At 51.2% G+C, this 17,080-nt stretch overlaps 1 protein-coding gene across 6 annotated transcripts; it reads left to right on the top strand.

Annotated features, from left to right (window-relative positions):
• Window positions 1-3,613: 3,613 nt before the first annotated feature.
• On the top strand, window positions 3,614-16,615 carry GIPC1 (GIPC PDZ domain containing family member 1). 6 transcript variants are annotated; one of them, XM_010806688.4, is made up of 10 exons: window positions 3,614-3,660; window positions 4,219-4,343; window positions 7,423-7,477; window positions 9,020-9,104; window positions 12,666-12,986; window positions 13,835-14,020; window positions 14,124-14,304; window positions 15,072-15,184; window positions 15,532-15,613; window positions 15,757-16,614. In XM_010806688.4, exons 5-10 carry the CDS (start codon window positions 12,699-12,701, stop codon window positions 15,906-15,908), a joined length of 1,002 nt encoding a protein of 333 aa, XP_010804990.1. In that variant the 5' UTR covers window positions 3,614-3,660; window positions 4,219-4,343; window positions 7,423-7,477; window positions 9,020-9,104; window positions 12,666-12,698; the 3' UTR covers window positions 15,909-16,614. The 6 variants fall into 6 exon arrangements, with proteins under 6 accessions (XP_010804990.1, XP_015327433.1, XP_010804991.1 ...); XM_015471947.3 differs by having other exon boundaries at window positions 4,219-4,273; XM_010806689.4 differs by lacking the exon at window positions 4,219-4,343.
• Window positions 16,616-17,080: the final 465 nt, after the last annotated feature.

Genomic DNA, 17,080 nt, shown 5'->3' on the forward strand with positions numbered 1-17,080 from the left:
ACTTAGCAGCAGCAGCAGCTTGTGCAACCACAACACAACACTCACACTTAGGAAATTTAACGTGGATATGGTATTATTGTCTAATATTCAGGCAACATTCAAATATCCTGGATTATCCCAAGAATATCCATCATAACTCTTTTACCATTCTTTGAAATTCTTATCAAGGATCCAATCAAGAATCAAAGACTGATTTTTGTTGTCTTCTATCTTTTATCTCCTTCAATCTAGAACCATTTACCAGTCATTTATTCATTTAATTAATGGATTGATTTTGCCTTTCATGACATGAATCTGTTTGAAGAGTCCAGACCATTTTGTTTTTGTTTTTTAAAGAATGTCCCTCCATCAGGTTGTGTCTGTTGTTGTTGTTTTTTTCCCTAGTAATTAATTTGAGCAAACTCCGGGAGAAGGTGAAGGACAGGGAAGCCTGGCATGCTGCAATCCAGGGAGTTGCAAAGAGTCGGACACAACTGAGTGACTGAACAACAACAATCAGATTCAGGTTAAACACTTTGGGCAGGACCAAGTTCTTCGAAGGTGATGTGTCTTTCTGAGTAATACATCACAGCAGTAATAGTGAGACAGCCTATTCTATCAGAGGTCATATCTTTTTATCACTTGGTTACAGTGGTGACTGCCAGCTTTCTCCACTGCACCTTTTCCAAGGTAACTTTTTCACCGCTGAAATTAACAAGTGATATGCGGGCTGGTTCTTTGACAGTGAATATCTACTGCCCCATTTAACAAAGAACTGTCTGAATCAATCATTCCTCTGGTAGATGAAAAATGGTGTTTTTCTAACCTGATCTTTCCTTCTGCATCTATTAGTTGGCATTCCAGAACTCCACCCCCAACTCCCCACACACAAGGGTAGAGGTAGCATTCAAATCTGAGCTCCTGACAAGGGCGTGGGGGACGAATTGAGAGAGAAACACGGAAACATTTACAGTATCATGTGTAAAACAGATGGCCAGTGGGAAGCAGCTATATAGTACAGGGAGCTCAGCTCAGTGCTCTGTGATGACCTCGATGGGTGGGATGGGGGTGGGTGGGAGGGAGGCTCAGAGGGGGATAATATATGTATACTTACAGCTGATTGTTGGACAGCAGAAACCAACACAACATTGTAAAGCAATTATCTTCCAATTTAAAAATAAATATTAAAAAAAAAAATCTGAGCTCCTCGCCAGCTGGGCCTCCCAACCTCTTGAGCTATAAAATCAAGAAGGAAGGAGATACCCAGTATTGCTCTGTGCCCTTGGGCAACCTGCTCACCCCTCCCTGGGCACTTCCTCATCAGTCAACAGGTGGCTTCAGGTGGATTCTGCTCAGGACTCTGTTATCCCCATGTCTCACATACCGTCTCTCCAGATGTGTAGAAGGAAGCAGCTCAGATGTCAGGCACAAGCAGCACAATGGAGACAGTCCCACAGAGGGCACTGGCCTAGCCAGAGGCAATTGATAGCTCAGTGGGGGTGGCAGAGGTCAGCAGAACAGGAAGAGAAGGACAATAGCTGTGCCCGCTGCCACAGCAGTTTCAGTATTTGCCAGCTGGGTGGGGCTGGCCAGGCAGCCCTCAGCAACAGCCCAGGGCCCACTCTCCCCTTCACTTTACCACTCTGCAGGCCCTAGCCCAGCTGGAATGTGCAGCAGCTCACCCAGGGAACTGCAAAGACTCATTCCATGAGGCTTGAACAGTTAAAGTCTCCAAGAACTACAACTCCCAGAACACACAGTGAATCCTTGATCTGGCCCCAGCTGTCCGAGTGGCTGTTGTTCCTAGAACAAGGAAATGTCATCTGTCCTGGGAACTGACAGTCCTGGCCTATTGTTGTTCAGTCACTAAATAGTAGCTGACTCCTTGCAACCCCATGAACTGCAGCACGCCAGGCTTCCCTGTCCTTCACTCTCTCCCAATAGTGAGATAATCAAAATCATGATTTGCTCAAAATCATGTCCACTGAGTTGGTGATGCCATCTAACCATCTCATGTTCTGTCGCTCCCTTCTCCTCATGCCCTCAGTCTTCCCCAGCGTCAGGGTCTTTTCCAGTGAATCGGCTGTTTGCATCAGGTGGCCAAAGGTGGAGCTTCAGTATCAGTCCTTGCAATGAGTATTCAGGGTTGATTTCCTTTAGAATTGACTGGTTCAATCTCCTTGCTGTCCAACGGACTTTCAAGAGTCTTCTCCAGGACCACAGTTCGAAAGCATCACTTATTCGGTGCTCAGCCTTCTTTATGGCCCAACTTTCACATCTCTACATGACAACTGGAAAAATCACAGCTTTGACTATACAGACCTTTGTTGGCAAAGTGATGTCCTTGCTTTTTTTAAATATGCTGTCTAGGTTTGTCCTGGCCTGGGAAGGGTGCATTTGTGTCTTTGTTTCTTGTACCTGCTTCTGCCTAAGAAATTCCAGTTACAAGCCAAACCTGGAGATGGTGAGATTACCTAGTTCTTTCATCCACGTATGTATACGGAAATCCCGCTCTGTGCCATTCTCAGGACTGGAGGGTGGGGGACGGAGGGCCAACAGAGATGAAGGAGACAGACTCGTGAATGTCAGCTCCCTGAGGGCTGAGACTTGGGTTGGCTGGCTATCCTTTGCAATCTAGCACAAAATATGTGCTCAATAAATATTCGCTGGTCAACCAGCAAGCGAACAGACCGTTTTGCCCTTGTCTTTCGTACCACTGCAACCTAAAGATGCTTTGGTAGCTGCTTTGCAAGCTCCTTCGCTATTGCCCTCTTCTAAAGTGTGCTGTATCTCTCTGTCCGCCCTCCAAGCCTTTGCATGCCCTGTTTCCTTTACCAAGAGCACATTCATTCAGCTTACTGGTAGACGTATCTGTTGAGATAGGACAGAGCCTGGCACGGAGCAGGAGCGCCTTAAATAGTTGATGAGTAAATGAATGAATGAATGAATGTCCTTGTCCATTGTCCATCCAGGACGCCGGACACGCGGGACCCTCCCTATTCATCTCAGTCCCCCGCCCTCCCGCCCAGAATGAATACATCTTTTTATCCGCCCTGAGGATGGCCGAGCTGGGGCATGGGCAGGCCGAGTGGAGGACTGGATTAGGGACAGCCCTTGGCTTCCTCCGGGTATCCGAAAGGGTTCCATTTTCTGGACTTTGGAAGTTTGTATCCTTCCCACCCCCCCCCCCCGCCCACCCCCAAACTCAGTATCGGTCACCTGACTTCCACGACTGGTCCCCCGCCTCTTAGCACCCACAGCACCCTACACGGACACTTAGCCAAGAACACGTGGTCCGGGGCCCCCAGCTTCCCATTGGCCGCTGGCCTCCTTCCTCCCAGAGATTGGCTCGGGCTCGGCCTCAGCTCCCCCTTCCGCAGCCTCGCGGTGGTACAGCCCGCCGCGGCTTAGGAGGGGCGGGAAGGTCCAACGCTTCGCGGCGCGGGGGAGGTGTCATGAAGAATCGAGTGAAGCGCAGGGATCCCTCTGGAATGTTTCCTTCGGGTTCCACCCGAAGGGGGGCGGCGTGGAGTGGATTGGCCGCGAGCGCCGGGCGGCCGCTTCTGATTGGCCAGATGTGGGCGCCAGCCCCGCCCGCTGGCGGTGGCTGCGGGAGAGGCCCGGGCCAGAGTTTGCGGAGAGAAGAGCTGGGCGAGCTGGGCGGCGGCTAAGGAAGCTCAGGTGAGTATACCCTGCAAGGCGGCGGGGAGGAGAGTCCATCGCGGCCGCTCGCGGGGACCCCGGAGCAGACCCGCGAGATCGCGGACCCGCGGGGATTCGGCCTATCCTGCGGGGTGGGGTCGGCCCCATGGACGCAGCTGGAGGTCTAGGCTGAGTGCGGTGGAGGGGCGGGACGCGGGGAAACGTCCGAGTCCCATTCCGGGAGGGCCGCCTGCCTTCCCTCTAGGGTCAGGGGTGAACGCCTCCCGGCGCCGGGATGGCGTCTCCAGCGGCACCCCAGCCCCCTGCACCTCTGGAGAGTACCCGTCCCGGTGGGGACAGGCGCAGAGTCGGTATTTCGGGCAAGTCCCCGAAGCTGGCCTTGTCCCAGAAGCTGGCCTTGTCCCAGTCGTCCAGGGCCTGGGGAGGGGGTGGGGTGCGCCTTGGGAGGATCGAGGTCCCGATTGTAATAATGAAAAAAATCACCCGGGCTAGCATTCATTGAACACTTCCGTGTCAGGTATTTACCATGCGGATCATTGAATCACCCCTCATGGAAGTTGCTGTTACTTCTTTCAGAGGTGAAGCAGCAGACCCAGAGAGGTGGAGTGTCTTGCCTAAGGTCACACAGCGAGTAAGTGGCAGATCTGGGACTCAAACCCATGCCTCGGAGTCCAGAACTGGAATCTCCGCCACTAGACTAGGTATCCAGTGGCTTCAGGGCTCAGGTGTTTCTGACCAGCTCCTCCCACTCCATTCCCTCCAACCAGACAGCCATCTGGGGCACACCTGCTGGTCTTTGCTTTCACCAGCTGCTCAGACAGGAAGCTGCCCCCATGTCCCTTTTCCCCAAAGCTGGAAAAGCAAGACCAGAATACTGGGTCCTGAGAAGAGAGTGACATCTGTGGGAGAGATAGGTGGGTGGTGGGGACCACTGGGGTCCTGTGGCTGCTGGGCCCCTGGGGAGGCCTGGGCCCCGGACAGTAGGCGTTCTCCCTGGAAACACCCATGAGCCGGTTTTTCAAGACTGATTCAGAGGCCTCCCGCCCTCCTCTTCCAAGCAATACACTGCCGAAAAGGGGAGCATGGGCGTGGTGTCCCCTTCCCTATCTTGCGTGAGCTCTCAGGAACCCCCTTCCCCATTTCCTGCTCCTCCCATTGCAACTCTGTGTGGCTGTAGGCTTGTTAAGTTCCAGGCCCTTCCCAGTGAAGAGAGGGTAGGGATGTGGGATTCCAGCCAACCTGCTCAGTGCCACTAGCTGACTTGAAGCTCATTTCCTCCATACCTATGTTCAAGTTTAAGAGGAGACTGGGAGTGTGGTAGGGAGGTGGCAGTTTGAAACTGTACAGTAGGCATGTTCTGAGGATAGGGGGGCTCGGAGAGTAGTCAGAATGAGGGCATAAAACACATTATTCATTCGTTCTGTACATATTTATTAAGTATCTACTATGTGCCAGGTGGGCTTCCCTGGTGGTTCAGTGGTAAAGAATCCTCCCGCCAGTGCAGGAGACACAGGTTTGATCCCTGGGTCGAGAAGATCCCCTGGAGAAGGAAATGGCAACCCACTCCAGTATTCTTGCCTGGAAATCCCATGGACAGAGGAGCCTGGTGGCCGTCGCAAGAGTTGGACACAACTTAGCAACTAAACCACCACCACCACCACCACAGGCCAGGTACTGTTCCTGGCATAGAGGGTACAGTAGTGACCACAAGAGAAATCCCTGCTCTTGGGCAGCTGCCATTCTATTGGGGGGTGAACAGGCAACAAACAAGTTGTTCAGTTCAGTTCAGTTCAGTCGCTCAGTCGTGTCCGACTCTTTCTGACCCCATGAATCGCAGCCCACCAGGCCTCCCTGTCCATCACAAACTCCTGGAGTTCACTCAGACTCAAGTCCATCGAGTCAGTGATGCCATCCAGCCATCTCATCCTCTGTCGTCCTCTTCTCCTCCTGCCCCCAATCCCTCCTAGCATCAGAGTCTTTTCCAATGAGTATGAGGTGGCCAAAGTACTGGAGTTTCAGCTTCAGCATCATTCCCTCCAAAGAAATCCCAGGGCTGATCTCCTTCAGAATGGACTGGTTGGATCTCCTTGCAGTCCAAGGGACTCTCAAGAGTCTTCTCCAGCACTGCAGTTCAAAAGCATCAATTCTTTGGTGCTCAGCCTTCTTCACAGTCCAACTCTCACATCCATACATGACCACAGGAAAAACCATAGCCTTGACTAGACGGACCTTTGTTGGCAAAGTAATGTCTCTGCTTTTGAATATGCTATCTAGGTTGGTCATAACTTTCCTTCCAAGGAGTAAGCGTCTTTTAATTTCATGGCTGCAGTCACCAACTGCAGTGATTTTGGAGCCCCAAAAAATAAAGTCTGACACTGTTTCCCCATCTATTTCCCATGAAGTGATGGGACCAGATATCATGATCTTCGTTTTCTGAGTATTGAGCTTTAAGCCAACTTTTTCACTCTGCACTTTCACTTTCATCAAGAGGCTTTTTAGTTCCTCTTCACTTTCTGTCATAAGGGTGGTGTCATCTGCATATCTGAGGTTATTGATATTTCTCCCGGCAATCTTGATTCCAGCTTGTGTTTCTTCCAGTCCAGCATTTCTCATGATGTACTCTGCATAGAAGTTAAATAAGCAGGGTGACAATATACAGCCTTGACGTACTCCTTTTCCTATTTGGAGCTAGTCTGTTGCTCCATGTCCAGTTCTAACTGTTGCTTCCTGACCTGCATACAAATTTCTCAAGAGGCAGGTCAGGTGGTTTGGTATTCCCATCTCTTTCAGAATTTTCCACAGTTTATTGTGATCTACACAGTCAAAGGCTTTGGCATAGTCAATAAAGCAGAAATAGATGTTTTTTTGGAACTCTCTTGCTTTTTCCAGGATCCAGTAGATGTTGGCAATTTGATCTCTGGTTCCTCTGCCTTTTCTAAAACCAGCTTGAACATCAGGAAGTTCACGGTTCACATATTGCTGAAGCCTGGCTTGAAGAATTTTGAGCATTACTTTACTAGCATGTGAGATGAGTGCAATTGTGCGGTAGTTTGAGCATTCTTTGGCATTGTTAATAACAAGTAAATAAAGAAAACACTTACAGAGGTTGATAAATGCTATGAATAAAATATGAGGGAGTGGCATGGTAGAATCTGTAAGAAAGGGGGATCTCAGAAGAGGTAACTTTGGAGCCAAGATCTAAATGACAAAAAGAAGCCAGCTTTCTAAGGATCAGGTAGGGGGCACAGCCAAGGCAAAGGCTCTGAGGCTGGGCCAAGCTTGGCATGGTATGTCTGGGGCAGGAGAGAACCCAGAATGTGATTCTGTGGGGATCTGTGGGTCACATTAAGGAGTTTAGAGCTTTTCTTCTATCATGTGGGAAACCGATGTAAGACTTGAGGCTGGGGAGCAACACAATCTGGTTTATGTTTTAAAATAGAGACATGAATTTAAATAACAGCCTAAGACTGGAAGACAAGAATTCTGCCAGAACAGCATGTAATTAAGTCCATGGTCCTGAGTTGTCTGGACCACAGGGGTGGTTGTAACAGGCAGGGACAAGCGGAGGAGGCTGCTTGGAGGAGGTGGCCAGGAGTAAGCCTTGACAGGCAGAGAGGACTGGGATGTTCCTGGGCAGGGCAAGGGAAGAGGCAGTAATAACAGTGAGAGTAATAATTTTCTTAAATCAAATTTCAGGCAAAGTGCTAATTGAGTTACTTGCATAAACTCTTTGGATTCCCATAAGCACTCTGAGAGACAGTAATTCTGCCCATTTTTCAGATGAGGAAACTGAAGCCCCATCAAGTGAAGTGACTTGCCCACAGCCACTCAGCTGGTAAGTGACGGGTGGGATTTGAACCCAGGCCACTCTGCCTCTTCTGGCCTGGAAAACAAATTCATAAACCACCCACTTACCACCATTATTTCCCTGTCCTGGGTAAGACATGAAGCCAGCCTGAACCAGGGCATCAACTGTAGGCAGAGTAAGGAAGTTGGGAGTTGGTGAGCAGGATGTAGGGGCCCTAGAAAAAGAGGGAGTTTGAATCTTGGCAGCTGACTAAAGATGATACAGACAGAAATAGTAGTAATTGTCACCAGCATTTGTGGAACTCTTACTGAGTCCCAGGAACTGTTCCAAACACATGTATGATTTCTTTGGAACTCAGAAAGGTTAAGACATTTGCTCAAGGTTGCACAACTAATAAGTGGCGAATCCAGGTTTAATATTTATGTTCTTTGCATTCTGCTAAGATGTACAGGGAGTGGTAGGAGGGGAGCCAGGGGAGGTGATGATGTGGGGGGTTTTGTTGTTTTTGGTAGCATCATTAAGGGAGTCAAGTGAAATAACTTGACAGAGCAGTACCAGTTTATTCATTCAGAATGTATTTTATTTCTAGTATCTAGAATATATAAAGAGTTCCCACAAATCAATAAGGAAAAAGACTAGGCATTGCAATTAAAAACAGACTATGCAGTTTTAGAGAATTCCCTGGTGGTTCAGTGATTAGGACTCTGCTCATTGACTGTTGAGGGCCAGGATTCAATCTCTGGTCAGGGAACTAAGATCCCATGAGCCACATGGCATAGCAAGAAAAAAAATTGTGGTTTTTAAAAATGGGCAAAGACTTAAGTAGTTTACAAAAGGGCAAATCCAAATGGTTTCAAATGTTTTAAAGGTTGTTTAGTATCACTGATTAGAAGGGGAGTAAAAAACAAAATCTCACTGTCTTCATGGTTAGATGAAGCACCTACTTTGTGTCCAGAATTATGCTGGGAAGCAAGGAATAAGGGACCCCAGAGGTAGGACTTATACTGTTGCTGGGGAGACAAGATCCTACTGAGGGCAGATGCTACGGCCTGTGCTTTTTTGTCTCCCCAGAACTGGGCATAGAGACCGGTGGGCTGGTGACTATTAGATTCATTAATCCATCCACTGATTAATTCCCCAAGTATTTAGTAAGCAGCTGCCCTGTGCCAGGCCCTGTGTTCTCTGAGCTAATAGAGGAATGAGTAAGACAGGCAAAGTTCCCTGCCCTTTTTGGAAAACAGACAATGAACAAGCTAAATGAATGAAGTATGGCTTCCACCTGAAAGAGGTAAGAGAGTGAGTTGGGTGGCTACCAGAGGGCACAGCCAGTGCAAAGGCCCTGAGGTTGAACTTCATCCAGTGTGTTGAAAGACCAGGGAGGAGGCCCTTGTGTCTGCAGGGAATGAGCAAGGGGGGACAGAGGCAGGGAGTGAGGGCATATGGCTGATGTGGGCTGGTCATTTGGGGCCCATAGGCCAAGGGGAGGACATTGACTTTTATTCCAAGTGAGGTAGAAGCCCTGGGAGGGGTTGGAGCGAGGACAAATGTGACCTGACTTATGTTTTACAGGATCACTCTGGCTGCTGTCTTGAGAGACCATTGAGGGCAAGGGCAGAAGCTGGGAGACTCAGAGAAGGCAGCTGCAGTGGTCTAGGTGAGTTGTTTTTGCTTTTAAGATTTATTTATTTATGGTTGCTCTGGGTCTTCGTTGCTGCACTGGGGCCTTCTCTAGTTGTAGTGTACAGGCTTCTCATCGCAATGTTTTCTGTTGTGGAGCATGGGCTCTAGGACATTTGGGCTTCGGTAGTTGTGACGCATGGGCTGAGTTGCTCCATGGCATGTGGGATCTTCTGAGCCCAGGGATCAAACCCATGTATCCTGCATTGGCAGGGGACTTCTTTACCACTGAGCCACCTGAGAAGCTCTAGGTGAGTGTTGATAGGACTGGACCAGGTGATGTTAGAGGAGGTGTTGGAGAACAGATGGATGAATGAAAATGGGTACAGCTCAGGGGCTCTACTGAATCCAGGAAAGCCCTAGAGAAGAGGTGATCTGAAAGGAGGGAGCAAGAAGTCCCCCTTACATAGAAAAATATAATTTGGCATAATCTGATCCTTACCACAACCTGGCCAGGTGGATGGAATGTCCCCATTTACAGGTGAGGCATCTGAGGCCCAGGGAGACTGAATCATCTAGGGGACAGCATCACTGTGATGAACTTGGGCTTGGGAGTCAGACCTGAGGGTTGGGGCCAGTTTCTGTGACTTTGGACTTAAACATGAACTCTTTGCTTGTCTATAAAGGCCTATACAGTTGACCTCCATTGCTTCTTCTTTTTTTTTTTTCTTTTTTAATATTTATTCATTTGGCTGCACCAGGTCTTAGTTGGGCATGCAAACTCTTAGTTGCAGCCTGTGGGATCTATTTGCCTGACTGGGGATCGAACCTGGGCCCCCTGCATTGGGAGCGTGAAGTCTTAGCCACTGGACCACCAGGGAAGTCCCTCTTCATCACCTCTTTTACCTGCCCTCTTCGTGTTCTTCCATTGCTCACTCCACTCTAGCCACACTGGTCGCTCGCTTAATTGTGAATCTGCTCAGAATCTCCCATGACTGCCATTTCACTCAGATAAAAAGCCCAAGTTCAGCCTCTGGCCAACAGGGTCCTGCACAGTCTGCCTGTTACCTCTCTCAGTTCAGTTCAGTTCAGTCGCTCAGTTGTATCTGACTCTTTGCAACCCCATGGACTGCAGCATGCCAGGCTTCCCTGTCCATCACCAGCTCCCAGAGCTTACTGAAACGCATGTCCATCGAGTCAGTGATGCCATCTAACCATCTCATCCTCTGTCGTCCCCTTCTTCCCCTGCCTTCAGTCTTTCCCAGCAACAGGGTCTTTTCCAGTGAGTCATTTCTTTGCATCAGGTGGCCAAAGTATTGGAGTTTCAGCTTAAGCATCAGTCCTTCCAGTGAATATTCAGGACTGATTCCCTTTAGGATTGACCGGTTTGATCTCCTTGCAGTCCAACGGACTCTCAAGAGTCTTCACCAACACCACAGTTCAAAAGCATCAGTTTTTTGGTGCTCAGCTTTCTTTATGATCCAACTCTCACATCCGTACATGACTACTGGAAAAACCATAGCTTTGACTAGACGGACCTTTGTCAGCAAAGTAATGTCTTTTCTTTTTACATCTCTGCCCTCACCTTTTCCCACTGTCCCTCTTACTTGGGGATCCAACCACACAGGCCTCCTTGCTGATCCTCAAACATGTCAAGGAAATCCCCACCTCAGGGCCTTTGCGCTAGCTGTTCTCACTGCCTGATGTTCTTGCCTCATATCCTCCTATGGATATTTCCTGCTGTCTTTCAAGTCTCAGCTTCGCCTGCCCAGAGAGGCAGGTCCTCTGTGACCTTGTCTGTAAAACTTGTTTTATTGTCTTTATAGCACTCTTAGAAATTATATTGAATATTTACACATTTGCTTGCTCACTGTACAGCTTCTCTGAACTGTATGCTTCTGGACAGCATGGACGGAGCCCCAGCTAGCTCACCTCTGCAGCAACTAGGAGTGAATTCGAAAAATGCAACCCCGGGTCTGGTGCTTTGGCACAGTGAACAACCTGTGTAACTGCTCATGATGGCCCTAGTCAGGGACCTTACTGCTTGTCTTTTTTTTTTTTTTAAAGAATTGAAGTTATTTTAATATTTGCAGCATACATTTTGCTCAGTGGTTCAGTAATGTGCTTGAGTCATTCACAGAGATTTTCTCTTACCTTCACAGGTATACTGTTTAGCAAACTTTTATGAAATTATTAATTACAGCTTTGAATTATTAAATAAAGCATTTTTTTTTTGACTGCACCACATGCTTGTGGGATCTTAGTTACCCAACCAGGGATTGAACCCATGCTGGGTCTTAACCACTGGACTGCCAGGGAATTCCCTAACTAAAGCTTTTAAAAACATACACACACACACACACACACACATGCATGTATCCACTTAAACACATACACCCATGGTGTATACACACACACACACACATACATATGTGTGTGTATTTGTAAACTTTTAGAATTTACCCATATAAGATTGTTTTCTTCATCCATTAACCCTTCATCACAGGCTCCTTATTTACTCTGGGTCAGGAAATGTGGGACCTTGCTTATCTTATTGAAGGCAATATCTACAGTGGTGCATGGAATATAGTTAGTGCCCAAAACATATTTGTTTGAAGGGAGGGAGGGAGGAAGAGAGAGATAGAAAAATAGAGTGGAGGGAGAGGAAAGAAAAAACGTGTATCAGTCAGGATAAGTTTTGCTGCAGTAACAAGCATCCCCCAGAATCTTAGCAGTCATAATCTACAATGGTTTATTTTTTGTTCCTGCTACATGTCCAGTGCAGCTTAGCAGGGGGGTTTCATTCATTGTAGTCACTCAGAGCCTGGCCTGGTGGGGCTGCCACCACATCAAATGTGGCTGGTCACCCTACCGGGAAAATTAGATCTGTGGAGGTTCTTGCTCCAGTAATTAAATGCTTCAGCCCAGAAATGTCACGTGTCACTTCCTCTCACAACTCATTGTCCAGAACTGGTCGTATGCTTACCCAGTCATAAAGAGGCCAGGAATGCCATCTGCTTACATGCTTGGAAAGGGAAGAGTCAGAAATTTTTTTGTGCACAGCACTAATGATTGCAACCAATAGAAAAATAGAGAAACGTAGGCCGTGAGCCTCCATTTTCTCATCTATTAAATGGGCATAATCACATATTATGGTACATCATGTAATCACATCAGGACAATAATATGGTCCCCATGATTGATGTAGGGATAAAGTAAGATCACAGAGCAGTTAGCAGTTATGGTAGATATTAGCTGATATTATTTCTGTGCAGTTGTGTAAGTGCTAGGACCAGGTTTTTTGTGTTTTTTTTTTTTAAGTGAAACAAAGTGTTTATTAGGAGGGAAAAGAGTGTGAATAGGCACACATGAGGGACTTAGAGTGTCATGCCCTCGTGGTAGTTTGAATCACTTATATGAGGCATTTTTCCCAGGTTCCCTTTGGCCAGTCATCTGGCTGGGTGATTGCCTGGCTCTGAGCTGGCACCCGATTTTGAACTGAGGCCAGCCTGTTCTCTGATTAATTTCATTGGGCCTGTAGGGGCAAGGCGGCGTGAGGCTTCAACGCAGGCCCTGAACACCTTTTCCTGTCCTGCAGATTTCCTGGGCGCGCCCCCTCCTCTCACTGCTCATGCCACTAGGACTGGGGCGGCGGAAAAAGGCGCCACCTCTGGTGGAAAATGAGGAGGCTGAGCCAGGCCGTGGTGGGCTGGGCGTGGGGGAGCCGGGGCCCCTGGGCGGAGGTGGGGCAGGGGGCCCCCAAATGGGCTTGCCCCCCCCTCCCCCCGCCCTGCGGCCCCGCCTCGTTTTCCACACCCAGCTGGCCCATGGCAGTCCCACTGGCCGCATCGAGGGATTCACCAACGTCAAGGAGTTGTATGGCAAGATTGCTGAAGCCTTCCGGCTGCCAGCTGCTGAGGTACCTACTGGGGAGCTGGGCACTGGGGTTCCCTGATGGTGAGCTAGAGAGAGGCCGGAATGTGCATCCTGTTTGTGAGCTGTGGCTTAGGTGCTGAAGCTGCAAATACTGAGGCTTTACCCCAGTGAATTATGGGGAACTGGAGGCAGGGCTGGATGCTGAGGTTCATCAGGCATTGGGAGGCCTGTGCCCCAGTGGATTATGGGGGCTGGTAGCCACAGCTGGATACTGAGTTCCAGTCAGGCATGCATTAGGAGACCTGCAGCCCAATGTATTGTGGGTAACTGGAGACCAGAACTGGGTGCTGAGTTCCTGTCAGCACTGGGAGGCCTCAGCCCCAGTGGATTGTGGGAATGGACAGCCAGGGGTGGATGCTACATTCCCATCTTACATTGAGGGGTTTGTAGCTCAGCGGATTGTGGGAGCTGGAGGTCAGATGCAAGATCACCCTGCTGTGATTCTTCGGGAGGTCCGACCCTAAGGATTTCAGGGGCCAAAGGAATGGAGGAAGCAAGGAAGGTGACAGTGAGATCTTGCAGGAAGTAGATGCAGGGGTCTCAGTAGGCAGGATGGGTATCTGTGCCCCTTCATTCATTCCAAAAGCATTTTCTGATCACCCACTGCATGCCAGGCTCTATGCCCTGGAACCAGTAGGGAGTTTTTTCTAGGACAGAAACCCAGCCCTAGCAGAGCTGACATCCTAGTGGGGACCTTCACTGAGCTCGGGGTGGTCAGGCACTGGGGGGATACCTCCAAGCCCTTCTCAGCACCCCTTCCTTCCCCCTCAGGTAGCAGTTGGCAAAGGGCATGGGAGAAAGGTGAGGGTTTAACGTTTCCCACTCCTGCAGGTGATGTTCTGCACCCTCAACACCCACAAAGTGGACATGGACAAGCTCCTGGGGGGTCAGATCGGGCTGGAGGACTTCATCTTTGCCCACGTCAAGGGGCAGCGCAAGGAAGTGGAGGTGTTCAAGTCGGAGGAGGCCTTGGGGCTCACCATCACAGACAATGGGGCTGGCTATGCCTTCATCAAGGTACCTGGGGGTGGGGCACCCAGAGTCTGGAGGGTAAGGCCTAGCCTATGATGGTAGGACCCAAGGGTGGCGCCACAGGGGCTGACAGCTCCCTTCCCCACAGCGCATTAAGGAGGGCAGCGTGATCGACCACATCCAGCTCATCAGTGTGGGTGACATGATCGAGGCCATCAACGGACAGAGCCTGCTGGGCTGCCGGCACTACGAGGTGGCCCGGCTGCTCAAGGAGCTACCCCGAGGCCGCACCTTCACATTGAAGCTCACAGAGCCTCGAAAAGCCTTTGGTGAGGGGCTGCTGCCTACCCCCTTGCCAGCCGCCACCCACCACCCCACGCCTGCTCCCGCATGCAGTACCAAAGGCCACCAGCAGGTGGTGCCCAAAGCCCAGCTGGTGGTAACCGTGAGAAAGGGGGTGGGGCAGCCCCACCCTTTCTGCGGGGAGACAGGGAGAGGGTGTTGGCTTTCTGCCCAGCTCAGGAGGAGGATGGAGGCAAGGAGGAAGTTGCCCCCACACCCAGCTTCCAGGAGCCATTAGCCTAGCCAAGCGCCCCCAACCTGGCCAACCCCTTAGCCCCAAGAAGCCAGGCTTGGCTGCCCTATGCCTGCCCCTCTACTTTTCTGTCCAGCTTCATTAACTCTCAGGAATGGGCTCAAGGTCCCTGGCGTGGGGGTGGGGGACTCTAAAACACTTCCCCAGGCAGATGGGGTTGGTCTGCTGCCCAGCAGCTAAACCCCCTTGGCCTTGGGGAAAGTAGCTAGAGACGCAGGACCCATTCCCTTCCCGTCCCTCCGGCCCCGGGGACAGGAGTGGTCCCCTCCAGCCTCCCAGCCCTTTTCCATTCCTAGCTCCTAGCTGTGCCTCCTACACCCCGGCCAAGCCAGAGTCAGGAGACCTGCCTCCTGGGGTCACCTCAGTCCCCAGTGCCCCCAAAGCCTACAGAAGCTTGGAGAAGGTGGAGGGCGGTCTGAGGCCGGGATGTCTGGGTTTCTGCCCAGAACATGCTGGAACTGGGCTCCTCCAGTCCTCACCCCTTCCCCCTATCTCCCACAGACATGATCAGTGTGCGTTCAGGGGGTGGCCGCCCTGGCTCCGGTCCCCAGCTGGGCACCGGCCGAGGGACCCTCCGGCTCCGATCCCGGGGTCCAGCCACAGTAGAGGATCTGGTGAGTGTTCGAGCTGAGCCTGAGTCCCTCCCCACTCCCCCCCGCAACCACCACTTTCCTGTGAAATAGGTGGCAGCATCACTCTTAGCTGAGGGCCTCTGGGCACTGGATGTCCGTCCACCTCTGCCACCTCCCAGCTCTGGGACCTTTCTTGAGCAAGTGGACCTCAGTTTCCTAATCTGTGAAATGGGGCTAATTATACTGCCACTTTTGGGTTTGTCATGAGGAAGAACCATGGGTTTCTATACCAAAAGTGGTATTAAAAAAAAAAACTGCGCCCAGCGCTCAGTATAATTACAGGTATATTCACATTATCATAATGTCATCGTCCCTCTTCCCACCCCCAGCCTTCAGCCTTTGAGGAGAAGGCCATTGAGAAGGTGGATGACCTGTTGGAGAGTTACATGGGCATCAGGGACACAGAGTTGGGTAAGTGAGGAGGGGGTCATCAGGGTCTGGGGATGGGTGGGAGTGTGGGAGAAAGGGGCTTGTAGGTCCTGTGGGGCCGAGTCTGCCCTGAGCCCCTCTGTCATCTGTGCCTCCATTCTGCTCCCCCGTCCTTCCCCCTCCAGCGGCCACCATGGTGGAGCTTGGAAAGGACAAAAGGAACCCGGATGAGCTGGCTGAGGCCCTGGATGAACGGCTGGGTGACTTCGCCTTCCCGGATGAGTTTGTCTTTGACGTCTGGGGGGCCATCGGGGACGCCAAGGTTGGCCGCTACTAGGCCTTCCGCTGGACCTCAAGATGACTTGGGCCAGTGGGCCAGGCCCGGTGGGAGCCTCTGGGGCGGAGACACCATAGCCTGGACCCCAGCGTCTGGCTCGGGCCCAGCTCAGTAGCCCGGAGATGATGCGGAGCGGAGGTGGGGCCGGGCCTCTGCCTCTCCTCCAATCGGTACCACCCCCTCGTCAGTTCCCAGCCTGGCTGGGGCGCCCAGCCCTCTGCCCCCGCCCTTCTCCCCACCTACCTCAGCCAGGGTCAGGCACAGCGGCGGAGAGGGACCAGCCAGATTGGGTGGCCACCCCCACCTCCCCGCCCCCAATACTTTCCGCCTCAGCTGCCAAACTGGTCCCTCCTATCTCCCTGGGGCCTCGGGTTCTGTTTGGGGGTCATGACCTCCCTAGTTTCCTGATGCAGGGAATGCAGGAGGGGGTGTGTCTCCCCTCAGCAAATGCAATAATACCCTCCTCTTCCACTCCCCACCCCCCACCCCCATCTCCCCAGAGGAGCCCCCTCACTGTGGAGTCTGTTACCTCCGCATTTGAAACACTAGTCTGCTGTGAAACCCCCCCAAACTCCCTCCCTCCCCAGCCCACCTCATGTCTCCCTCAGCTCAGCCCCAGACTGAAGGGGCAGGAGGGAGGGATGATGGTGGTGGGCTTTTGTACCTGAATTTGCTGTCTGGAACATAAAGAATCTATCTGCTGTTGGATCTGTGTGGTGGCTTCGGGGTGGGAGAGGAGGGTGGGTCGGGGCTGGGAAAGAATGTAGCAGCTGAAATCCATCTTCTTCGGGCTCCAAATTGAATTAAGAGCTGGCCCCAGCCACCCACCCCCTCCCACCCGTTCCGCCTGATGAGGCTCTTGGCTGCAAGCCACCAGGCTTCCAGGCAAGGCCGGAGCTTCTTCTCCTACTCAGGGTGCAAATCTTGCTCCCTTTTGAACAAAGCTTCCCGCCACCCTCTGGCCTGATGTAAACAGTGGGCAAGAGGCAGTGGGCCCTTGTCTGTTCCGACCCAGTGGCCTGGAGAGCCCCCAGGCCAGAAAGTGAAAGTGTTACTCGCTCAGTCCTGTCCGACTCATTGTGACCCCGTGGACTGTATAGCCCGCCAGACTCCTCTGTCCATGGAATTCCCCGGGCAGGAATACTGGAGTGGGTTGCCGACCCAGGGATCGA

Source organism: Bos taurus, chromosome 7 (genome assembly GCF_002263795.3).
Source record: "Bos taurus isolate L1 Dominette 01449 registration number 42190680 breed Hereford chromosome 7, ARS-UCD2.0, whole genome shotgun sequence".
Taxonomy (NCBI): Eukaryota; Metazoa; Chordata; class Mammalia; order Artiodactyla; family Bovidae; genus Bos; species Bos taurus.

Excerpts from the sequence above, each read along its gene's own strand:
- GIPC1 (XM_010806687.4), top strand. The coding sequence starts at position 4,169 with ATGCGGATCATTGAATCACCCCTCATGGAAGTTGCTGTTACTTCTTTC. Across the intron at positions 12,987-13,834 it reads TCCGGCTGCCAGCTGCTGAG|GTGATGTTCTGCACCCTCAA; the intron begins GTACCTACTGGG and ends CCACTCCTGCAG. Across the intron at positions 15,614-15,756 it reads CATCAGGGACACAGAGTTGG|CGGCCACCATGGTGGAGCTT; the intron begins GTAAGTGAGGAG and ends TTCCCCCTCCAG.